Here is a 27,048-nt window from a genome sequence, read left to right on the forward strand (position 1 = left end):
TTGTGTTGATTTGTTGAAGCACGTCAATGATTTCATTAATAATTGAATGTTGTTCCTAATTATGTGTAGCATGTCAGCTAAATCTAAATTGAAAATTAGCACATTAGTATGGCTCGGAGGATCGCCTCACTTCACTAACTAACGGAATGGAATTTCATTAATAATTGAACGTTGTTCTTGGTTTGCTATCAGTGCCATGACGCCAAAATTAAAATTAAAAATTAGCACATTAGTATGTCACGGAGGGTCGTCTCACTTCGCTAACTACCTGAGTGGAGAAGATAACAGATTTTGTATTAAAATTACGACACGGGGAAAAAGCCTTTTAGGTCTCTTCATCATCATTTCCAGCAAGAAAATATGGGGAGAGCTACAAAGCGACAGTAACATTGAGAAAAATAGCTTCTTGTCGACTAAGAGACTCTGCAACGTCAACACAACACAGACTGGAACAGCTGATCAGAGACACGTCCGACTGTTGCATGAATGATTGCCCAATTCCAACTCCTCTCTCACGTCGTATTCCTCAGCGCTACAACAATCCAGGTGGCCTTGAAGTACTGGCGAGCACATTGGAAAATAAGAATAATATATTATCCTCTAATAATTAAAAATTTACGGCAAGTAGGTTTACGCTTTTAAAGACACATTGCTTACGTCATAATACTTTACGATGTCAATCGATTAAACCGTTTTCAGAAAATCGATGTAAATTCAGCCTAGTATTTCAAATATATAGATAATAATAATAATAATAATAATAATAATAATAATAATAATAATAATAATAATAATAATAATAATAAAGAAAACAAGCATCATACCCGGTGCTGTATAGGCTTGTGGGCTTATGCTGTGTCAAGAAAATAAGGTGAACTTCTTTACGTTTCGCAGAGAACTGTGCTCTGCGTCCTCAGAAGAAATCTCGACTGTCCACCTGAAAGGCTTCCTAAACAATGATGGGCCGTGAAAGCATCAACGGCAACATACCCGGTTTTGGAGATCCTGTACCATACCCAGAAAACAATTAAGTGCTAGCGTCCTCCGATATCACACACAAATGTGAAGTGTACAGGAAGAGCCTGATTTCTCTTGTAAGGCTGTTTTCACTGTGTAATATTAGGGTTAATAGGTTGTAGAATCTTTGTGCGGGCGATGGTTGAGGGTCTTTACTTGTGCAGGCGATATATGTGTCCTCGGTCAAGAGTGACACTCGGGACGATCCGGTGACTTCATCGATGTAACTCCCCCACTCGAGCCTGCCTTGTCTCGTTCCCAATAATGTCGCATGACATTTCTTAACTTATTAACACAAGTTTGATTGTCCACTGTTGGAACCAAGGTTCAAGGGTGGAGAGACTGTTCTGGAGGTATCATGGATGTTTCCAACAGGAACGCGTTTCAGGCAGTAACAACAAGATGCAAGAGGAGTTCAACATTCGGGGGCTTGGTGTGTCCAATTGAAATACAGTACAGACACATGGCTGTAATGCTGTATAGCACAAGGAATATTCAAATGAGGTAACAAGTGATAAAAAGTACAAGTCTCCTCTACTTACATTCTGGCTCTCGGTGGTAAACACCTCTATCGTGGACACCTTCTCCACATCCGCTAAAACAGACAAAAACTCGGCATTTATATCGAGTAGAACTTACAGTTTTTTATCGCTCGAGTCTATATATCGTACAATCTCACACAGATATTTTGGCGGTGATGGGATAGGAAATTGCTAGGACCGGGAAGGAAGAGTCCGTGGTCTCAAATCATGTACAGCCTCAACATTTGCATCATGTGAAAATGGGAAAATACAGCAAACTATCTTCAGAGCTGCTGAGAGTAAGATGCGAACCCAACGTTTTCCAAATGCAAATTCAAGCTGACAGTTAACCGCTTAGACCAACGCGCCCCTCTCTCTCCGTGCTATTTATTACATATGAACGTATGCTCTATACACGATGGTACAGTATATACATACAATTTTGAAAAATGAAATTGGCAGATATTTATACGATATATACTATAGGCTACATAAACTGTCAATCATAAAACAGGATGTTAAGTCAACTAGTGATGCGAAATCCGGAAAGAAAGACAGGAGGGCATTGGATCAAAGAAATTCAAAAGGATCTCAAAACAGTTAGACTCGAAATTATAGATGAAGGCAAAAAGAACAAAATTACCTCCCTTATTACGAATCATAAATTTTCATTTTTAATGAAGCACGGAAGGCCTGTAGAATTTCAGACGAATTTACAACACGGTGATCAGGGCGGATGAAGAAGTACTGGGCAGATAAGAAGAATCGAACAGTACAACCTTCAAAGAAAGATTGTACATGGAAGACTCAAGGGGTCCAATATGGCAAATAAAGTTATAAAAATGAACAATGAAAATTATTAGTAGGAGATTTCCATTAGTGCTCTTTATATGGTGAATGGCCCATGCCAAAGGAATTCCTTACTATAGGACAAGTGGCCAATTTTGCTGCTTTATGTAATTCTTTGTAAGTGAGAGGGTGGAGATTAAGTGTCTCAATTCTTCTGTGCAGTTTCTAATCAATGATGGAATTATTATTATTATTATTATTATTATTATTATTATTATTATTATTATTATTATTATTATATCTATAACTTTGTTGATTGAAGACCGACACCTGATCGTGGTGTTTTAATGTTATTATAAGTGATAAATATGTCTCCTTATTTTATTGACTTCGGCAAGAGTTGAGTATCGATGCCACGTTTATTTTGGCAGCGCAGTATCTGTGTCAGTATTTCAGTACTGCGTTGTTTAAAAAGTTATCTTTTCATTAGAAAAACGTATTGTTATTGTGATATGCTGTGGGAAGTATTCATCGGTCAATGGGAGTTGGTTCCATTTAATTCATTCATGTCCTGGCGTCCGTCTTCCAGATAAGGATACACTGAGTTACTGCGACTCATGATGGTCCCCTGGACATCACAAAAGGAGGGACATGGTTATTAAAATGATGTGTGATCACCGCGGACGGCGATGCATGTTCTACAACATGTTATCCATTAAAACATTTAGACTAGGATATTGACGAGAAATTGAAAGATTCCTTCAATTCCCTATATAAATGTTATTTTACATTCATATGAAATGTTAGTAATCCATTTACGTCAAAGTTATGAACCTGCCGCAATAAATAAATTCATGGACGAGTGAGCAGTGTGTACGCAGCCAAACAACACAGTGTTCACTTACACATCTCCCCATCGCCCCTCAAAATAGCCTCCGTTGGCCACGGTACAAGTTTGTCAAACTTAGTACAGCATTTCAGAGCATTGTTGAGTGATATAGGCAGAAAAATCATTTACGGAATCTCTTGTGACAGCGATGACATCACCGGCGGAATGAAATCTTTATTTTCAATTCCATTCTTCTTGGTCAAGCACAAAGCGAAGTGCAGGGGCTTTGTCGTGTAGCAATAGCCAGTTCTTCCCACTAGTGATGGGATATTCGGTTCATTTTATTTAATATATCCGATTCCGAACACGTTAATTAATTGATACAATGATCCGATACACGGGAAATTTTAGTTACCGTTTCTATTGCATCGGGTGTACTGGTAAATAACAGCAACAACACTCAATGCTCACTGTCCTTATCTGGTCTTCATTCTGTCAACTGCTTCCTTATGCATGTCATCGAGGCTTCAGTTTGAGGTTTCACCTGCAGCTACCTGTTCGCATCACGTTTTGTTGTTACAAGGCCTCCCCTAACGGTGACAAATCTATTAAACAGTGCACAGAATTAGAAGAAAGATATCCGCCACGGGCAATCGGCGATCTCGTTATTCTATGACTTAATTATTCTGCAATGATGCGATATCTGAACTGAGAGTGTGCAGAGCAGCTTTTACCATAGTGATCATTGTCATGGCTCATAGTCATAGTGGAGGCTATACAGTTTAGTTGAATTAACTCTCGAATGTCAACCAAGTTATAATACCAAGATTCATTAACCCAATAAATAGAAGAACCTGTAATTATCCTATTACTTCGGAATTATGGTTTAACTTTGTTTATAACACTGCAAAATGAATGAAATGTTATTTATACCTCCTTTTTAATGGAAACCCAGCTGAGTGTACTATTTGCTGAGCTGAGAGTTAGAGTCCGTAATAAAGCCACAAGCGTACGATTATTTCAGTTAGCCATGACTTTCTATGTCCCGTTGGCAGCGGAACATCGGCTCCTCGCCAATGTCCAGGGTTCTCTTAATAACAGTGTGTGTGTTGTGGCTCACTGATCCAAGAGTGCGCCACTCGGCATTCGCGTACCGTGAGCTCGCTGCTGTTGTGATTCGATTCACTCCGACTGCGAATGAATCGATGCACTGCTTCGAAGCAATACACTCAGAAGCCAACACTACTTCCCACACCACGGCGTATGACGCCTACGACGAATTCAATTTTGTAGACGGTCGTTCTTCTTAACAGTTGCTCCTTGTGAACGAACTCGATCAGCTCAATTTCCTGTTGGTCAAACAGTTCAAGCAACCACTTGCTTTTTGCCCCGTAACGACGATAGGCACGATTTTTATTTTATCACCTGAAACGCTTCGCTTCGCGGACATGCTCAATTGTGTTCAGTCTGCGAAATTATTACATCCTGCTTCTATCCACACTTCACAACAAGCACAGAGAGAAGTGCAGGGTCGACGTCGTCGTCGTTGTCGTCATTGTGTAACGCTAGACAGTTCTCCCCACGACACTCAGTCGCGCAGACGGTGAATGATCGCCTTCTTGCTCTCATTTCTTACACTTGAACCTTTTTTTTATGCTTGTGCTACATGACCGCAACAGCCTCTTACTGCGACGAGCGAAGGACTGTCACCGAACCATCCCAAGGTGCAACCTATCCGCTCTAGAGCACCACAGTAACACTGGGTCTAATGGCAGTACTACATATACAATATGGGGTTGATCTAATAAATCGCACTGAGGAAGCTCTTAAGTGGGGTTAAATATGTATGTATAGTATTGTAATAAAGCTAAGAAGAATTGAAAAGCGGGTCAACAGCTAACTTAATGATGAAGTCGTCTATTCATCGACAAGATGAGAATTAAGCTGTTGCTGTTAAAATTGTTTTACAGTATTAACTACATAACTTACCATCACTTGCTCCTATGTACTTCCCACTCTCCTCCGCAGGTGGCCGTATGGATTGATCGAAGTTCTCCACATAGTCAGCAGCCTGTGAAATTATATCAACATCTGTAAATGTTCTCTTTCTGCGTAATATTACAGTACAGGATTGGTTATAACATCTATTTCTTCTCAGTGCTGTGAAATGTACAAACTGGAGAATGGAGGTAACTTTAATATTGATTACAAAACCTAGGCAATTCATGACTACTTAATTAATTAATCTATTAATTTGCCGCACAATTGGCACAACATTTTTCTTGCTATTTCCTTCAGGTCGCACCGACTCAGATAGGTCTTGTGGAGACGATGGTATACAAAAGGCCTAGGAATGTGAAGGAGTCTGCCATGGCCCTAATTAATGTACAGCCCCAACATTTGCCTGATGTGAAAATGGGAAACCATGGAAAAACATCTTCGGGGTTGGCGACAGTGGAGTTCGAACCCACTACCTCCCGAAAGCAAACGGATAGCTACGTGACTCAAACCACGCAGCCACTTATTCGGTGCATTCCTTGTATAGTTATTTTTTTCACTCTTGCAACTTTATCATATCGCTCTCTTGACATGCAACATTTACGTTGCCATGGCTAAAAACAGGCTGACGGAAAGAGACATTCAAAGAGACCTTCACGTCCCTTGAGGGTTATTGAACGTGATTTTAAAAACGGTGAGCGAATTGGAAATTGATGCCTCTTGAAAGAAAATGGAAGTGCTTTTTGCGGATGTTAAATCAATTCGAGTGTATTAAAGCCTGCCCAGCTTCATCTTCACTTACTATTTCTAAATCTAAACAATTTTCGCACATACTTCTTACAATAAAGCCTTAATGTGGTTCCGTTTAGGAGCCGTTGGGAAACGTTCAGTTTTCTATGCTCCATATGTGGGATAAGAATGTGTGAAGTCAAACCATTATTTCTAATGCATTCAAGAATTATGTAGGAAATTTAAGTAGCTACCTTTCATCCTTAATATTAATCCGTTGAAGGAAGTGTATGGTTTTGAACTTCCAGTTATAAGCCCAGCGATTTTCGAAGTATTTAATAATTCGAACTTTCTATAAAATTATGACATCTTTCGGAGATGTGAACGTTTTGCTTTTAAACTTCAATCACGAAATTATCATGTGCTGAATTTCTGCCTGTTAGTTCAATAACATTTAATTCATGACAATCTACAGAGAGGTAGTCCCCGTTACCGATCCCTTGAAAATAAATCAGCGAATTTCATTTATTTTTGTGGGTTTTCTAGCATATTTGTATGTAAGCGAAGTATTCTTATGAAGGGTCAAAATGGATATTTAATACATTTATATATATGTGTGTAATTAAATGGTGCTAAGCATTTTTCAAAAAAGGCAAAAGCTTTATGAAATCTGGCCAAAGAATAATAATAATAATAATGATAATAATAATAATAATAATAATAATAGTAATAATAATCGAATATTATCAGCTGCTTTTTAATTTAATTTAAATCAGACACCGACCTCTCATTTAAATTTAGAGGAATTTTGAATGTATTGTTCAATGCTCAACTACTGGGTAGCAAAACATCGACTATTTCTGTCCATGTTACTGATATAGCATGAACCCTAAATTAAAGCATTTTATATAAAATATTTTTAAAGTGCCCCGGGATGGTCGATCAAAAATGCATTTCTTGACATTTGTGTTGATTTGTTGAAGCACGTCAATGATTTCATTAATAATTGAAAGTTGTTTCCATTTTATTATGAGTAGCTTGTCAGCTAAATCAAAATTGAAAATTAGCACATCAGTATGGCCTGAAGGATCGCCTCACTTCGCTAACTAACGGAATGGAATTTCATTAATAATTGAAAGTTGTTCTTGGTTTGTTATCAGTACCATGACGCCAAAATCAAAATTAAATATTAGCACATTAGTATGACGCGGAGGGTCGACTCACTACGCTAACTATCTGAGTGGGAGAAGTAAACAGTATTAAAATTACGACTCGCAGAATAAGCCTTTTAGGTTTCTTCATCAACATTTAAAGCAAGCAAATATGGGGAGAGCTACAAAGAGACAGTAACATTGCGAAGAATAGCTTCTTGTCGACTAGGAGACTCTGCAACTTGAACACATCACAGACTGGAGCGGCTGATCAGAGACACGTCCGACTGCGCATGCATGCTTGCCCAATTCCAACTCCTCTCTCTCGTCGTATTCCTCAGCGCTACCACAATCCAGGTGGCCTTGATGTACTGGCGAGCACATTGGGGAATAAGAATGATACATTATTCTTTAATAATTTAAAAATATACGGCAAGAAGTTTTGCGCTTTACACATTGCAACTCCACAGTCCATGAGCTTACGTCATAATACTTTACGATGTCAATCGATGTGAAATCAGCCTAGTATTTTAAATGTGTGGATAATAATAATAATAATAATAATAATAATAATCAAGCATCATATCCGGTGCTGTATAGGCTTGTGGGCTTATGCCGTGTCAAGAAAATAAGGTGAAATTATTTACGTTTCGCAGAAAACTGTGCTCTGCGTCCTCGGAAGAAATCTCGACTGTCCACCTGAAAGGCTTCCTAAACAATGACGGGCCGTGAAAGCATCAACGGCAACATACCCGGTTTTGTAGATCCTGTAGCATACCCAGGTAACAATTAAGTGCTAGCGTCCTTCGATAGCGGACACACAAATGTGAAGTGTACAGGAACAGCCTGATTTCTGTTGTAAGGCTGTTTCCACTGTGTAATATTAGGGGGAATAGGATGTAGAATCTTGTGCGATCGATGGTTGATGTTTTTTACTTGTGCAGGCGATATATGTGTCCTCGGTCAAGAGTGACACTCGGGACCATCCGGTGACTTCTTCGATGTAACTCCCCCACTCGAGCCTGCCTTGTCTCGTTCCCAATAATGTCACATGACATTTATTAACTTATTAACACCAGTTTGATTGTCAACTGTTGGAACCAAGATTCAAGGGTGGAGAGGCTGTTCGGATGCCTCCAACAGGGTCGCGTTTCAGACAGTTACAACAAGATGCAAGAGGAGTTCAACATTCGGGGGCTTGGCATGTCCAATTGAAACACCGTACAGACACATACTGTACTGCTGAATAGCACAAAGAATATTCAAATGAGGTAACAAGTGATATAAAGTACAAGTCTCCTCTACTTACATTCTGGCTCTCGGTGGTCAACACCTCCATCGTGGACATCTTCTCCACATCCGCTAGAACAGACAAGAGCTTGACATTTATATCGAGTAGAACTTACAGGGTTTTTTTATCGCTGCAGGCTACATATCGTACAATCTCAGACAGATATTTTGGCGGTGATGGGATAGGAAATGGCTAGGACCGGGAAGGAAGAGTCTGTGGTCTAAAATAAAGTACAGCCTCAAAATTAGCCTCATGTGAAAATGGGAAACAACGGGAAAATATCTTCAGAGCTGCTGAGAGTATGGTGCGTACCCAACGTTTTCCGAATGCAATTGCAAGCTGACAGTTAACCGCTTAGACCAACGCGCCCCACTCTCTCCGTACTATTTATTACATATGCACATATGCTCTATGTACGATGGTATATAACATACAACATACAATTTTGAAAAACGAATTGGCAGATATTTATACGATATTTACTGTAGGCTACATAAACTGTCAATCATAAAACAGGATGTTCCGTCAACTAGTGATGAGAAATCTGGGAAGAAAGACAGGAGGGCACTGGATCAAAGAAATTCAAAAGGATCTCAAAACAGTTAGACTCGAAATTATAGATGAAGGGAAAAAGAACAATATTACCACCCTTATTATGAATCATAAATTTTCATTTTTAATGAAGCACAGAAGGCCTGTAGAATTTCAGACGAATTAACAACACGGTGATCAGGACGGATGAAGAAGTACTGGGCAGATAAGAAGAATCGAACAGTACAACCTTCAAAGAAAGATTGTACATGGAAGACTCAAGGGGTCCAATATGGCAAATAAAGTTATAATAATGAACAATGAAAATTATTAGTAGAAGATTTTCATTAGTGCTCTTTATATGGTGAATGGCCCATGCCAATAGAATTCCTTACTATAGGACAAGTGGCCAATTTTGCTGCTTTATGTAATTCTTTGTAAGTGAGAGGGTGGAGATTAAGTGTCTCAATTCTACTGTGCGGTTTCTAATCACTGATGGAATTATTATTATTACTATTATTATTATTATTATTATTATTATTATTATTATTATTATTATATCAATAACATTGTTGATTGAAGAACGACACCTGATCGTGGTGTTTTAATGTTATTATAAGTGATAAATATGTCTCCTTATTTTATTGACTTCGGTAAGAGTTGAGTATCGATGCCACTTTTATTTTGGCAGCGCAGTATCTGTGTCAGTATTTCAGTACTGCGTTGTTTCAAAAGTGATCTTTTCATTAGAGAACGTATTGTTATTGTGTTATGCTGTGGGAAGTAATCATCGGTCAATGGGAGTTGGTTCAATTTAATTCATTCATGTCCTGGCGTCCGTCTTCCAGATAAGGATACGCCAGTCTCTTAAAATTCAAGAAGCTACGCAACACATCTGCGGTCGATATTACAATTGAAGTTCAAATACGGACCAGAGTGAATACCTTATACCTTTAGACACTTCGAGACAGTGTGTCAAGTTGTGAAGTGCTGTGTGGCAACAGTGCGTATTCCCTATAATAGTTGCCGCCTCGGACACATTAGTAAAAGCTGTCGATCTCAAGCTAGGTACAACAACAGTGGTGTGTTGCTTGTTCCAAGCTCCTGATCACTGCTTCAGCCTACGTGCGTACACCAAGAACGTCAATATAACGCACTATGTAAACAGTACCTTGAGTATTATAAACGATTAGAGATCAACGAGATTTCGGCCAGGTATATCTTACCGTATAAGGAAGCTAAAGAACTTTTTATGAAGAAACCACACTCTGATGTGGTTAAACCATTACCCCTTCGAGATAATATTGTGCATCCCGCATTATAATTTGTCCAGCAGAATGGGGGTTTTTATTTCACCAATTTGAACCTACAGTACATATTTATTATGTGAACACTTTAACGCCTACAGTATAGGTTGGGGATGTGCTGTGACAGCCCTTCAAGGTATGGTGGACGACCTTCTTACCGTTATTCTCAACGATGACCGTCCTACCCTCATATCTCGCCCTAGACATCGATCTTCGGCCGTGGATATAACTATCTGCACTTTCTCTCACCGTTTCAAAACGTATCATAATACTTCCCTGGCAGCAATAACTAATGTTCTTCCCAAGTACAAGAAGCCTAAGTGAGCCTCTAGGTTAAATCCACTAAGTTAATTTCATTACTTTAAAAGAAACTACAATTTTCAGTGCCATGAAGCACGCTACATGGTTCGAAATACACTTTGTTACTCTGCAGTAATAAAATAGTAAACAATAGCACAATTTTTCTTGCTGTGCAAAACTTAAGGAAGAAAGCACCTTTCTCATGTTGTATCAGTGTCAAGTAACATAGGTCCATGGAACTTGAGTCATAGATAGTATGTACTGCTACAGTATGGAACAGTAGGCAACTGAAAGGAATATGCGGTGAAACGAACAGATATGACACTTTTATTCAGAGACGATAAATTACACTGAGACACTGCGACTCATGATGGTCCCCTGGACATCACAAAAGAAGGGACATGGTTATTAAAATGATGTGTGATCACCGCGGACGGCGATGCATGCTCTACAACATGTTATCCTGGCCACAAGATTGGTAAAGCGTTCTTGTTTTAGAGGGTTCCATCCTTCCACCAGCGCGGTTGAGAACTGCTGGATGGTCGTTGGTGTATGGATGTCTGCCAAACATGTCCCACACGTGAGCGATGGGATTTAAGTCGGGGAACGGGCAAGCCTGTCCATTCGCCGAATAACCAATCTCTCCAACAGCTGCTACACTTGCGCTGTTCGATGCGGTCGTGCATTGTCAAGAATAAAAATGAAATCAGGCCCGAATCCACCCCAGGAAAGACGCACATTCGGAAGGAGTACCCTGCACTCAATAACGTTGACTGGTGAGTGTACACCGTTCAAAGATTTGGAAGTCGGTACGCCCATGCAACCTCATGGTTCTCCACACCATAACATTTGTACCACCAAAATGATTATGTTTGACAATGTTCCTGGGTGCACTACGTGTTTCCACGTCTCGCCAGATGAGGCTTCGTCTGGAATTATGACTCAGACGGAATCTGCTCTCATATGAGAAGTCACGTGACCCAACTGCTATTCTATCCTGACCTGATGCCCTTGTCGCCATCGCATACGGTGCCGCCGATGTGCGAGTGTAAACGGAACACAACATAAAGTTCGTCGGGCAAACAGACCACCCTCATGCAGTCACCATGCCACTTTGGAGTGAGACTGCGTGTCTTACAGTCCTGTGAAATGTGGTTGCAATTCACCCGCTGTTTGACGTGGGTCTCTTCGTGAGTGTTGCACAATGTAGCTGTCATTAGCTGCTGTATTTGACCATGGTGGATCCTCTCCTCTCCTTCCCGCAGCAGTGCCTGCGGTCCGGAATGCTCTCCATGCACGTGAAATAATATTGTGGACTATATCAACTCCTGGGCTACACTCGTCCAACTTCGTCCTCTTTCCAGTTTCTCCGATGATTCTTCCCCGTGTGAAGTCATCCAAACGTTATCTCCGGGCCATGTTGTAATGAATTACACCAACACAGCGCTGATCAATACACTGTCTTGTCCCATTTCTTAAAATGCTTCGTTTTGTGGGATCAGTCCCATTTGGCCCCAGAGTCGCGTTCACGAAATGCCAGGCACCTATGCACGTTTGGAGACCTCTGGCAACATGCTACAGCACCTTCGTTCATTTCCAGCGTGTAGTTGATATGTTATGTTGCTTTATCTATCTCGTCCTTACGTTTTACACAGCAGTGTATTTACCATTATAAGTTGTTGATATCTTGATTTTGGATACCATTAAAACAAATAAAAACCTCAATCACAGTAGTATAGTAAACATTCGTCATCCGTTGAAGGTTATGAATTATCTTTTAAATGTCATACACTTATCAGCGTATAATAATCCAAATTTTTAAGATATCAAATACGAACATAACTGTTTAAAACATTTAGACTAGGATATTGACGAGAAATTGAAAGATTCTTTCAATTCCCTATATAAATGTTATTTTACATTCATGTGAATTGTTAGTAATCCATTTACGTCAATATTATGATCCTGCCGCAGTAAATAAATTCTTGGTCGGGTGAGCAGAGTGTACGCACACAGTGTCCACTTACACATCTCCCCATCGCCCCTCAAAATAGCCTCCGTTGGCCACCGTACAAGTTTGGCAAACTTAGTACAGCATTTCAGAGCATTGTTGAGTGATATTGGCAGAAAAATCATTTACGGAATCTGTTGTGACAGCGATGACATCATCGGCGGAATGAAATCTTTATTTTCAATTCCATTCTTCTTGGTCAAGCACAAAGCGAAGTGCTGTGGCTTTGTCGTGTAGCAATAGCCAGTTCTTCCTGCTAGTGATGGAATATTCGATTCATTTTATTGAATCTATCCGATTCCGTTCACGTTACTTAATTGGTACAATATTCCGATGCACGGCACATTTTTGTCACCGTTCCTATTACATCGGGTGTACTGGTAGATAACAGCAACAATACTCAATGCTCACTGCTCCTATCTGGTCTTTATTCCATCAACTGCTTCCATATGCATGTCATCCACGCTTCAGGTTGAGGTTTCACTGCAGCTACCAGTTCGCATAACGTTTTATTGTTACAAGGCCTCCCCTTACGGTGATAAATCCATTAAACAGTGTACAGAATTAGAAGAAAGATATCCGTCCACGGGCAATCGGCGATCTCGTGATTATGACTTAATTATTGTGCAATGACGCGATATACGAACTGAGAGAGTGCAGAGCAGCTCTTACCAACGTAAAACATATACTTCTGAGCGATCATGGCCATGGCTCATAGTCATAGTGGAGGCTATAACAGTTTAGTTGAATTAACTCTCGAATGTCAACTAAGTTATAATACCAATATTCATTAACCCAATACATAGAAGAACTTGTAATTAGGCTATTACTTTGGAATAATGGTTTATCTTCGTTTATAACACTGCAAAATGAATGAAATATTATTTAAACCTCTTTGTTAATGGAAATCCAAGTGAGTGTAATATTTGCTGAGCTGAAAGTTAGAGTCCGTAATAAAGCCACAAGCGTACGATTCTTTCACTTAGCCATGACTTTCTATGTCCCATTTGCAGCGGAACATTGGCTCTTCGCCAATGCCCAGGGTTCTCATTATAACAGTGTGTGTGTGTGTTGTAGCTCACTGATCCAAGAGTGCGCCACTCGGTAATCGCGTACCGTCAGCTCGCTGCTGTTGTGATTCGATGCACTCGGAGTGCGAATGAATCGATGCACTGCTTCGAAGCAATACACACAGAAGCCAACACTACTTCCCACACTACGGTTTAGGACGCCTACGACGAATTCAATTTTGTAGACGGTCGTTCTTCTTAACAGTTACTCCTTGTGAACAAACTCGATCAGCTCAATTTCCTGTTGGTCAAACAGTTCAAGCATCAGCTTGCTTTTTGTCCCGTAACGACGATAATCACGATTTTGATTTTATCGCCTGAAACGCTTCGCTTAGCAGACATGGCTAATTGTGTTCAGACTGCGAAATTATTACATCCTGCTTTTATCCACACTTCACAACAAGCACAGAGAGAAGTGCAGGGTCGACGTCGTCGTCGTTGTCGTCATTGTGTAACGCTACACAGTTCTTTCCACGACACTCAGTCGCGTAGACGGTGAATGATCGCCTTCTTGCTGTCCTTTTTTACACTTGATCCTTTTTTTCTGCTTGTGCTACATGAACGCAACAATCTCTTAATGGGACGAGCGAAGTACTGTCACCGAACCATCCCAAAGTGCAACCTATCCGCTGTAGAGCTACACAGTGACACTGTGTCTAATGACAGTATTACGTATACATTATGGGTTTGATCTAATAAATCGCACTGAGGAAGCTCTTCAATGGGGTTAAATAGGTATGTATAGTATTGTATTAAAACTAAGAAGAATTGAAATGCGGGTCAACAGCTAACTTAATGATGAAGTCATCTATTCATCGACAAGATGAGAATTAAGCTGTTGCTGTTAAAGTTATTTTACAGTATTAACTACATAACTTACCATCACTGGCTCCTATGTACTTCCCACTCTCCTCCGCAGGTGGCCGTATGAATTGATCGAAGTTCTCCACAATGTCAGCAGCCTGTGAAATTATATCAACATCTGTAAATGTTCTCTTTCTGAGTAATATTACAGTACAGGATTGGTTATTACATCTATTTTTTCTCAGCAGTGTGAAATGCACAAACTGCGGAAAGAAGTAACTTTAATATTGATTGCAAAACCTAGACAATTCTTGAATACTTAATTAATTAATCTATTACTTTACCGCACAATTGGCACAACACTTTTTCTTGCTGTTTCCTCTAGGTCGCACCGACACAGATAGGTCTTATGGCGACGATGGAATAGGAAAGGCCCAGGAGTGGGAAGGACGCTGCCATGGCCCTAATTAATGTACAGCCCCAACTTTTGCCTGATGTGAAAATGGGAAACCATGCAAGAACATATTCGGGCTTGCCGACAGTGGAGTTCGAACCCTCTATCTCCCGAAAGCAAACGGACAGCTTCGTGACTCAAACCACGCAGCCACTTATTCGGTGCATTACTTGTATAGTTACCTTTTTTCACTCTTGCAACTTTACCATATCGCTCTCTTGACATTCTCAATTTACGTGGCCATGGCTGAAAACTGGCTAACGTAAAGAGACCTTCACGTCCCTTGAAGTTTATTGAACTTGATTTTAAAAAATGGCGAAGCGAATGGAAACTGATGCCTCTTGAAAGAAAATGGAAATGCTTTTGCGGATGTTAAATCAATTCGAGTGTATTAAAGCCTGCCCAGCTTTATCTTCACTTAATATTTCCAAATTTAAACAATTTTAGCACATAATTCTTACAATAAAGCCCTGATGTTGTTCCTTTTAGGAGCCGTTGGGAAACGTTCAGTTTTCTATGCTCCACATGTGGGATAAGGATGTGTGAAGTCCAACCATTATTTCCAATGCATTCAAGAATTATGTAGGAAATTTAAGTAGCTGTCTTTCATCTTGAATATTAATCCTTTGAGAGAAGTATATGATTTTAAACTTCCTGTTATAAGCCCAGCGATTTTCAAATTTTTTAATTAATAATTCCAACCTTCTAGAGAATGATGACATCTTTCGGAGAAGTGAACGTTTTGCTTTAAATTTCAATTACGAAATTATCATATGCTGAATTTCTGGCTGGTAGGTCAATAACATTTAATTCATCACAATAGTGATGGGTAGTCCCTGTTAGCGATCTCTTGAAAAGAAATTTCGTTTATTTTTATTGGTTTTCCAGCATATTTTTTATGTAATCGAAGTATTTTTAAGAAGGGTCAAAGTGGGTATTTAATACATTTATATACAGTATATGCAATTAATTGGTGCTAAGCTTTGGCAAAAAAATCAAAAGCTTTATGAAATCAACTCAAAGGATAATAATATCCCCACCAGAAGGAATTAAATGTCCTTACCTATTATATTTTAGGAGACGATTCACGCACGTTAAAGAATGACATTTTGCCATTGGGGTTTCATGCCATATTGAGCCGTGCTAATCGAATATTATCAGCTACTTTTTAATTTTATTTAAGTCGGACACCGAAGTCTCATTTAAATTTAGAGGAATTTTGAATGTATTGTGCAATGTTCAACTACTGGGTAGCAAAACATCGACTATTATTGTCTATGTTACTGATATAACATCAACTAAATCAAAATTGAAAATTAGGACATTAGTATGGCTCGAAGGATCGCCTCACTTCGCTAACTAACGGAATGGAATTTCATTAATAATTGAACGTTGTTCTTGGGTTTGTTATCAGTACCATGATGCCAAAATCAAAATTACATATTAGCACATTAGTATGAAACGGAGGGTCGACTTACTTCGCTAACTACCTGAGTGGGAGAAGTTAACAGATTTAGTGTTAAAATTACGACTCAGAGAAAAAGTCTTTTAGATTTCTTCATCAACATTTCAAGCAAGCAGATATGGGGAGAGCTACAAAGAGACAGTAACATTGCGAAAAATAGCTTCTTGTCGACTAAGAGACTCTGCAACTTGAACACAACACAGACCGAAGCAGCTGATCAGAGACATGTCCGACTGGGCATGCATGCTTGCCCAATTCCAACTCCTCTCTCACGTCGCATTCCTCAGCGCTACCACAATCCAGGTGGCCTTGATGTACTGGCGAGCACTATGGAGAATAAGAATTATATATTATTCTTTAATATTTTAAAAATATACGGCAAGAAGTTTTACGCTCTAAAGACACATTGCAACTCCACAGTCCAGGATTTTACGTCATAAGACTTTACGATGTCAATGGAGTCAGACGCTTTCATAAAATCGATGTAAAAATCGGCCTAGTATTTTAAATAGATGATAATAATAATAATAATAATAATAATAATATTAATAATAATAATATTAATAATAATACTAATAAATAAGCATCATACCAGGTGCTGTATAGGCTTGTGGGCTTATGCCGTGTCAAGAAAGTAAGGTGAAATTCTTTACGTTTCGCAGAGAACTGTGCTCTGCGTCCTCATAAGAAATCTCAACTGTCCACCTGAAAGGCTTCCTAAACAATGAGGGGCCGTGAAAGCATCAACGGCAACATACTCGGTTTTGTAGATCCTGTAGCATACCCAGGTAACAATTAAGTGCTAGCGTCCTGCGATAACGGACACACAAATGTGAAGTGTACAGGAAGAGCCTGTTTTCTGTTGTAAGGCTATTTTCACTGTGTAATATTAGGGGGAATAGGATGTAGAATCTTTGTGCGGGCGATGGTTGATGTTCTTTACTTGTCCTCGGTCAAGAGTGACACTCGGAACCATCCGATGACTTCTTCGATGTAACTCCCCCACTCGAGCCTGCCTTGTCGGGTTCACAATAGTGTCGCATGACATTTCTTAACTTAGTAACACAAGTTTGATTGTCCACTGTTGGAACCAAGGTTCAAGTGTGCAGAGGCTGTTCTGGAGGTATCATGGATGCCTCCAACAGGGTCGCGTTTCAGTAACAACAAGATACAAGAGGAGTTCAACATTCGGGGCTTGGCGTGTCCAATTGAAACACCGTACAGACACATACTGTACTGCTGAATAGCACAAGGAATACTCAAATCAGGTAACAAGTGGTAGAATGTCTCCTCTACTTACATTCTGGCCCTGGGTGGTCAACTCCTCCATCGTGGACACCTTCTCCACATCCGCTAAAACAGACATAATCTTGGTATTTATATCGAGTAGAACTTACAGGGTTTTATCGCTCAAGGCTACATATCGTACAATCTGAGACAGATATTTTGGCGGTGATGGGATAGGAAATATCTAGGATTGGGAAGAAAATGTCTGTGGCCTTAAATAAAGTACAGCCACAACATTTGTCTCATGTGAAAATGGGAAACTACAGAAAACTATCTTCAGAGCTGTTGAGAGTAAGATGCGAACCCAACGTTCTCCGATTGCAAATGCAAGCTAACTGCTACTCGGTTAGACCAACGCACCCCACTCTCTCCATACGATTTAGTACATATGCACATATGCTCCATACATGATGGTATATACATGCAAATTTGAAAAATAATTTTGGCAGATATTTATACGATATTTACTATACATAAATAGTCAATCATAAAACAGGATTTTACGAAAACTAGTGATGAGAAACCTGGGAAGGAAGACAGGAGAGCACTGGATCAAAGAAATTGAAGAAGATCTCAATATAGTTAGACTCGAAATTACAGATGCAGGGACCGGGCGAGTTGGCCGTGCGCGTAGAGGCGAGTGGCTGTGAGCTTGCATCCGGGAGATAGTAGGCTCGAATCCCACTATCGGCAGCCCTGAAGATGGTTTTCCGTGGTTTCCCATTTTCACACCAGGCAAATGCTGGGGTTGTACCTTAATTAAGGCCACGGCCGCTTCCTTCCAACTCCTAGGCCCTTCCTATCCCATCGTCGCTGTAAGACCTACCTGTGTCGGTGCGATGTAAAGCCCCTAGCAAAAAAAATAAAAAAAATACAACAGATGCAGGGAACAAGAATGAAGTTACCACCCCTCTTCAGAATCACAAATTTTTCACTGTAATGAAACGCAGAAGGCCTGTAGATATTTCAGACTAATTTAAGAACACTGTGATCAGAACGGATGAAGAAGTACTCGGCAGATACGAAGAATTAAACAGTACAACCTTCAAGAAAAGAGTGTACATGAAGACTGAAGTAGTCCAATTCAACCAAAAAAGTTAATAATAATGAACAATCCAAATTATCAGTAGAAGATTTCCGTTAGTCCTCTGTATATGGTGAATTGTCTATGCCAATGGACTTCCTTGCTATATGGCAGGTGGCCCGGATAGCTGCCTTGTCTAGTTCTCTGTAAGTGAAAGTGTGGAGATTAAGTGTCTCAATACTTCGCTCACTGATGGAATGATTATTAATATTATTATTATTATTATTATTATTATTATTATTATTATTATCATTAAAAATATTATTATATCGATAACACTCTTGTTGATTGAAGTATATTCGGATCGATTTCTGGCGAGGTCAGGAAATTTTACTTAAACTGGGGCTGGTTTGAGGTTCACTTAGTCTACATGAGGACAGTTGATGAGATATCTGCGAGATAGTGGCCACGATCTAGAAACAATGAACGCAGGTTATTTCCATCAAGACATTGCGACTTAACACACGTCAACTGGGTCTCTTTCTACTGCTTCTCTAAGGACTGAATAATCTGTAATAATTTCTGGCCACCAAGATCATCAGACTTAACGACACCACATTATTTCCCGTGGTGTTATTTCTACGATAAAATGTATCGAAATCGACCACGAACAGTGGAGATTTGAAGACCAACATCATGATTGATATCAATGGAATAGGCAAGGAAATATTACAGTGGGCTGGCAGAAGGATAGATCGACGGGTGTGTCACCATGAAGATTGAGGTCATTTCCAACATCTTCTGTGATGGTAAGTAAATCTCCCACAGCTTTTTCACAATTGAAAAGTATTTGCGTCTTCCTGTCGGTTTCCAGATATATATGGCATCGTTTTCAATTCTACACGTTTTCTATGAATCGCCCTATATAACAGAGCAACTAATATTTATATTAATGTTGTTTAGATTGATGCTTTTACTGACTTAAATATTGAATATGACGATATTTTGTGCCTGTTACATCTAAAGCGTTTCACAAACATCCAAATGGTTTTCACAGAATTTACAGACGAAACAAAGTGTGTGCCATTCCATGTTTTATGTACTCAAAATGTCTGTATCTGCCATTAACATGTGTCATATGTACTGTATATACAGGGCGATGATCCCACAACGTGCCACCACCATAGCAGAGTTATCTGCATCCTCAGACCGACACTTGTTCGAGGAGATTTAATGTTAATATGTGGAAGTGACAAATATGTCGCCTTATTATATTGACATCGGCAAGAGTAAAGTATCGTTGCCATCGCTCTAATGTAAATACGTTTATTTTGGCAACATAATTTCTCTGTCAATATTTCACTACTGTGTTCTTAAAAAAAAGATGTTTTTATTACAACAACGTATTTTCAATGTGATACGCTGTAACAAGTATTCATCTGACAATGGGAGTTGGTTGCAGTTAATTCATTCATGTTCCTGAGTCCGACTTCCAGCCAATGATACACCAGTCCCTTAAAATTCATGAAGGTACGCAACACATCTGTGGTCGATATTACAATTGCTGTTCAAATACTTTACACCCTCAGACTCTTTCAGACAGTGTGTCATTATATGGGGTAGGTTGTGAAGTGTGGTGTGGCGCCAGTGCGTATTCCCTACAATAGTTTACCCCGCGGACACATTAGTAAAAGCTGTCGATCTCAACCTACGTGTAACGTCAGTGGTGTGTTGCATGCTCCAAGCTCCGGATCACTGCTTCAGCCTACGTGCGTACACCAAGAAGGTCAATATAACGCACTAAGTAAACAGTACCTTGAGTATTATGAACGATTAGAGATCAACGAGATTTCGGCCAAGTATATATCACCGTATAAGGAAGCTAAGGAAGTTTTTGTGAAGAAACCACACCCTGATGTGGTTAAACCATTACCTCTTAGAGATAATATCGTACATCACGAATTATAATTTATCCATCACAATGAGGCTACAGTACATATATATTATGTGGAGACCTTAACGCTTGGGGATGTGCTTTTACAGACCGTGCTGCGACAGCCCTTCAAGATATGATGGACGACCACCACCACGTCGTCTCAGCGACGACAGTCCTACCCTTATATCTCACCGTGGACATCGACCTTCGGCAGTGGATAAAACTATCTGTTCTTTGGCAATTGCTGTTAACCTTTCTCCCACTGTTTCAAAACGTATCATGTAATACATCCCTGGCAGCAAGAACGAATGCTCTCCCCAAGTACAAGAAGGCTAAGTGAGGCTCTAGGTTAAATCCCATTCGTTGTTTTTATTATTTTTAGAAGAGAAGACAATTATCAATACCATGAAGCACGGCACATGGTTAAAATACACTTTGTTTCTCTACAGTTCTAATAAAACAAATAATAGCACATTTTCCCTGCTGTGCAAAACTAAGGCACGAAAGGCACTTTCGCATGTTGTGTCACTGTCAAGTAACATAGGCAACATGTTACTGCACTTTCATTTATTTATATTAATTTATATGTTATGTTGCTTTATCTATCACGTCCTTAAGTTTTGGTTTAGTGCCATTTCGTCCAGGTGCCTTTTCGTCCAGCAACAAATTTCCTTGAAAAACGTGCCATTTCGTCCAGACGAAATGTTGACAAGGGTTGAGGCAGTGCAGGTAGTCGGAGGTCAATGACCCCTATGCTTACGTGCACAACCACAGGTTGTGGAATATCCACAACTGGTTGTGGGATTTCCCACCCACCCCTGCTCTGAAATTCCATTCTTCCCCTCCCCACCATTTTTTATGAACAGAGACTTTATTCGTCGAATGATCTCTATGAATTAACATCTTTGTTAAATATGGAGTTTTCAGCCACCACAAGGGGCCAACCTAGTTTATTATTTAACGGGTATCGGTATACGGTTAAGAATGAGAAAAAGTACGGTGAAGTTGTGTGGCGTTGTGCTAACCGTTCCTCTAGTGGAAGAGTGTTAACTATAAACCGTGAAATTATTAAAGAAGAGATCCATAATACGTGTGTTTCTGATGTGGCTGCACAAGAAGTCCACAAGGCTATGGCACAGGGAAAGAAGACAGCCCGCGAAGAAACTGATAAATCCATTTCACAGGTAGGTTTATATTTTTATTAGTGACAATAGTTACGCCCCAGACTCTAGGACTCCGCCCCACTGGCTTTTAAATGGGCATATATTAATTTAAATTGAGTTTCAACTCCTTGCAAATCCTGAGGCTGAAGAGGCTCGACAGACAGACAGACAGACAGACAGACAGACAGACAGACAGACAGACAGACAGACAGACAGAAATTGATATAAAGTTCGATTCGGCTTGTACGATGTGTAATAAATGAAATTATGCCAAAATTTCACTATTCCAAGTAATGTACAGACAGAACTCTTATTTTATTTATATAGATAGATACTTCCTTTTGGTTTCAGATTTTTGACGACGAATTCAAACCTCTTCTACAATCCTGATTGGAACTAGTTACCAGAATTCCTCAGTTATATAACTGCAAGTCTACTCTGCATAGACAGCGAAGGGATGCTCAGGGAATTCAGGCTGAACCCAGTCATCGAGATGAAGGTGAGTTGGATTCAGAAAGTTTGAAGAAGGCAGATGGAAATAATTTCTTACTAGCTGACGACTGTGATGGTGAGCGGAAACTTATATTTGCCAGTTCCATAGGAAAAATTGCATTAAAAGATAATAAGAATGTTTTCATGGACGGCACCTTTAAGAGTGTTAGCAAACAATTTTCTCAGTTGTACACCATCCATGTAGATTTAGGAAGCACTGTGGAAGAAACAAACGTAACCCCCGTAGTTTTTGGATTACTTCCTGATAAGAGAAAGTCAATTTACATTCGCCTGTTTAACGCCATTCTTCGGGTGATTCCAGACTGGTCCCCTGAGACAGTAAACGCAGATTTCGAAGCTGGAGTTATCGTGGCAATCAACAATGTATTTCCTGCTGCAGAATTTCATGGTTGCGTTTTTCATATTTCACAAAGTCTATGGAGGAATGTACAAAACCTTGGGTTTGCCAAAGATTATAACACATGCCAGGGAATACGAGACTCCGTGAGAATGTGCGCTGCTCTGGCCTTTTTAAAGACGAAAGATGTGGGGGAAGGCTGGCTACACATCCACAGTGTTGCTGTAGCACATGAGAAACTCAATGAGTTCTTTGACCATTTCATTGACCAGCGGTTATTATAAAACCCTCATTTCTCAACTGATGCATGGAACCGGCAGGCGACATCGTACCAACAACGCTATGGAAGGATGGAACCATCGCTTGAATGCAATCGTAGGCAAACCACACCCTCGAATAAAACACCTAATTATGATACTAAAGAAAGAATCACAATATTCTGACACGAAAATCATCAGGGTTGACTTAAATTTAGAAGGTCTAAAGAGGAGAAACAAGTACATTGTAATGGACAACAGAATAGAAAGAGCCATTGAAAAATTGAAGAAGTCACGAGACATTTAAAAGTTTTTGAGGAACATCTTCTACATAATTAAAATGGATTAAGAGGAACAAAAAAGTTACCGGTTTGCATCATCGGACAACGCATAAGCTGCTGCATATATTGTACACACTGTATATATTTGTAAATATCAATCAATCAATCAATCAATCAATCAATCAATCAATCAATCAATCAATCAATCAATCAATCAATCAATCAATCAATCAATACTGATCTGCATTTAGGGCAGTCGTCCAGGTGGCAGATTACCTATCAGTTATTTTCCTAGCCTTTTCTTAAAAGATTCAATGACATTGGAAATTTATTGAACATCTTCCCTTCCTATAAATTAATATTTGCCACAATTTGTCCTCTCGAATTCCAACTTTATCTTCATATTGTGATCTTTCCTACTTTTAAAGACACCACTCAAACATATTCGTCTACTAATGTCCTTCCACGCCATTTTTCCGCTAACAGCTCGGAACATACCACTTAGGCGAGCAGCTCGTGTTCTTTCTCCCAGTTCTTACTAGCCCAAACTTTGCAACATAGACACATAGACATAAAATTTGACAAGGCTGAAAGGCCGCTTTTGCATTGCCAGATTTGGTTTGTGTTTTTATCAAACCTTTGTAGTAATGTGAAAATTGGCTGAACGTGACTTCATAGCAGTCTCGAGAAACGCAGTTAATAGTGAGTATATTATCCTATATTTAATTCCGTTAGGAAATTTTGTCCGGTGAACTACCTTTTTATTATATGTCCGATTTTGATGACTGAGGTGTCAAATTAAAGAGAACATTCCCTAGATGTTTCGAAAGGACATGATTTCCCTAAATTTCCTTAGGGTAACCTCCCCAAAGCCCTTCAAAAGCCCATGTAATTTTAATGAATAAACAAATATTCCGGCTTGATATATGATAACATTTATTTAAACAGAGGTTTCACTAATGCAAATTTGGATATATTTTAATTATCACCTGATTTGTGAAAATATTTCATTTTATTATCACTATGTTGTCTACATTATAAGCATTTCATTGTAAAATATAGTTGGCTAGTGGCAAACGAGCGGAGCGAGTAACGTCCATTATTGCAAACATAAAAAATTACTTATTTCTAACAAGGAACGCAATGAAATGAAACAGTTATTGTATACCTGTCAAACTGTCATTCATAGGTCTTAGGAAGAAATAGCACTGGTTGGCTGGTAGAGAGTTAACCACCTTCCTCTCTTCGTGGAATTTGGACGAAATGGCACCTGGACGAAATGGCACGACACGTAAGTTTTACACAGCAGTGTATTTACCATTTTAAGTTAATGATATATTAATTGTAGGGACCATTAAATCAATAAAAATCTCAATCACTGTAGTATAGTGAACACTCGTCATCCGTTGAAGGTTATGAATTACCTTTTGGATGTCATACACTTATGAGCGTATAATACTCGTAAGTTTATAATAGATATTTCAACTTTAGATACCAAATATTAACATAACTGTTTGCAACCTGTAGTCTAGGATATTTAATAGAAATTAAAAGATTCCTTCAGTGCCTTTTTAAACGCTTTGTTACATTCATATGAAATGTTAGTAATATATTTACGAATATGGTATGATCCTGCCACAGTAAATAACTTCATGGACGGGTGCCAGGAGTGTAGGCAGCCAAAAAACACTGTGATCACTTACATATCTCCCCGTCGTCCCTCAAAATAGCCTTCGCTGGCCATCGTACAAGTTTGTCAACATTAGTACAACATTTCAGATCATAGCTGAATTATATTGGCAAAAACATCCCTTGCGTGTGCTTTTGTGGCAGTGATGACATCATCGGTGGAATGAAATCTTTACTTTCAATTCCGCTAATATTCGTCGTGTAGCAACAGCCAGTTATTCCCACTAGTGATGGGATATTCTATTCATTTTACTGAGTCGATCCGATTCCGTTCACGTTACTTAATTGATACAATGATCCGATACACGGCACATTTTAGTTACCGTCCCTATTACATCGGGTGTACTGGTAAATAACAGCAACAATACTCAATGCTCACTTATCCTATCTGGTCTTTATTCCATCAACTGCTTCCTTATGCATGTCATCCAGGATTCTGGTTGAGGTTTCACCTGCTGCTACCAGTTCAAATAAAGTTTCGTTGTTACAAGGCCTCCCATGACAGTGAAACTCCATTAAACAGTGTACAGAATTAGAAGAATATCCGTCCACGGGCAATCGGTGATCTCGTGATTCTGTGACTTAATTATTGTGCAATTATGCGATATACGAGTTGAGAGAATGTTGAGCAGTTCTTCCCAATATAAAAAAGATATTTCTCAGTGATCATGGTAATGACTCATACTCATAGTGGACGGTATACAGTTTAGTTCAATTAACTCTCGAATATCAACTAAGTTATAATACCAAGATTCATTAACCCAATAAATAGAATAACCTGTAATTAGCCAATCTACTTCGGAATTGTGGTTTAACTTCGTTTATAACACTGCAAAATGAATCAAATATTATTTAAACCTCCTTGTTAATGGAAACCCAGTTGAGTGTACTATTTGCTGAGCTGAGAGTTAGAGTCCGTAATAAAGCCACAAGAGTACGATTCTTTCAGTTAGCCATGATTTTTTATGTCCCGTTCGTAGCGGAACATCGGCTCCTCGCCAATGTCCAGGGTTCCCATCATAACAGTGTGTGTGTTGTGGCTCACTGATCCCAGAGTGCGCCACTCGGCACTCGCGTATCGTCAGCTCGTTACTGCTGTGATTCGATTCATTCGGACCGTTGAATGAATCGATGCACTGCTTCGAAGCAATACACTCAGTAGCCAACACTACTTCCCACACCACGGCTCATGACGCCTACGACGAATTCAATTTTGTAGACGGTCGTTCTTCTTTACAGTTGCTCGTTGTGAATGAACTCGATCAGCTCAACTTCCTGTTGGTCAAACAGTTCAAGCATCAGCTTGCTTTTTGCCCTGTAATGACGATAGGCACGATTTTGATTTTATCACCTGAAACGCGTCGCTTAGCGGACATGCCTAATTGTGCTCAGACTGCGAAATTATTACATCCTGCTGCTCGTGATTTTATCCACACTTCACAACAAGCACACAGAGAAGTGCAGGGTCGCCGTCGTCGTCGTTGTCGTCATTGTGTAACGCTAGACACTTCTTCCCACCACACTCAGTCGCGTAGACCATGAAAGGTCGCCTTCTTGCTGTCCCTTTTTTACACTTGATCCTTTTTTTCTGCTTGTGCTACATGAACGCAACAGCCTCTTAATCGGACGAGCGAAGTACTGTCACCGCACCATCCCAAGGTGCAACTTATCCGCTGTAGAGCACCACACCGACACTGTGTCTAATGACAGTAGTACGTATACAATATGGGGTTGATCTAATAAATCGCACTGAGGAAGCTCTTCAGTGGGCTGAAACATGTATGGATAGTAATGTATTAAAACTAAAAAGTATTGAAAAGCGGGTCAACAGGTAACTTAATGATGAAGTCATCTATTCATCGGCAAGATGAGGATTAAGGTGTTGCTGTTAAAATTATTTTACAGTATTAACTATATCACTTACCATCACTTGCTCCTACGTGCTTCCTACAGTCCTCCAGAAGTGGCCGTATTAATTGATAGAAGTTCTCCACAAGGTTAGGAGCCTGTGAAAGTATATCAACATGTGTAAATTTCCTCTTTCTACGAAATATTACAGTACAGGTTTGGTTATTACATCTATTTCTCCTCAGTGGTGTGAAATGTACAGACTGCGGAAAGGAGGTAACTTTAATATCGGTTACAAAACCTGGACACTTCCTGACTACTTAATTCTATAATCTCTTTCTTTGCCGGACAATTGGCACAACACGTTTAGAAGTACGTACGTTTGAGTGACTCGGAAAACTAGTAAGGATTATTGTGAGAGTTGCATTTGATTGAATTAATGGTTA

The 27,048-nt window shown here is 39.5% G+C and overlaps 1 protein-coding gene and 1 long non-coding RNA gene across 2 annotated transcripts in view; both read right to left on the reverse strand.

Moving 5' to 3' along the window:
* Positions 1-8,391, reverse strand: part of LOC136867314 (uncharacterized) — a 47,362-nt gene extending 38,971 nt beyond the window's left edge. Inside the window, exons 1-2 of the mRNA XM_068226702.1 lie at positions 8,344-8,391; positions 5,146-5,227 (exon numbers count right to left, since the gene is read on the reverse strand). Coding sequence (XP_068082803.1) covers positions 5,146-5,227; positions 8,344-8,382 — 121 coding nt within the window. The 5' untranslated portion in view covers positions 8,383-8,391. The remainder of the gene's footprint in view (positions 1-5,145; positions 5,228-8,343) is intronic.
* A 6,033-nt stretch (positions 8,392-14,424) lies between these two features.
* Positions 14,425-26,760, reverse strand: LOC137498913 (uncharacterized). The gene is made up of 3 exons (XR_011017933.1): positions 26,679-26,760; positions 17,568-17,620; positions 14,425-14,506 (listed from the first exon to the last, which is right to left on the reverse strand). It is a non-coding gene; the product is annotated as an uncharacterized lncRNA (long non-coding RNA).
* Positions 26,761-27,048: the final 288 nt, after the last annotated feature.

Source organism: Anabrus simplex, chromosome 3 (genome assembly GCF_040414725.1).
Source record: "Anabrus simplex isolate iqAnaSimp1 chromosome 3, ASM4041472v1, whole genome shotgun sequence".
In the NCBI taxonomy this organism is placed as follows: Eukaryota; Metazoa; Arthropoda; class Insecta; order Orthoptera; family Tettigoniidae; genus Anabrus; species Anabrus simplex.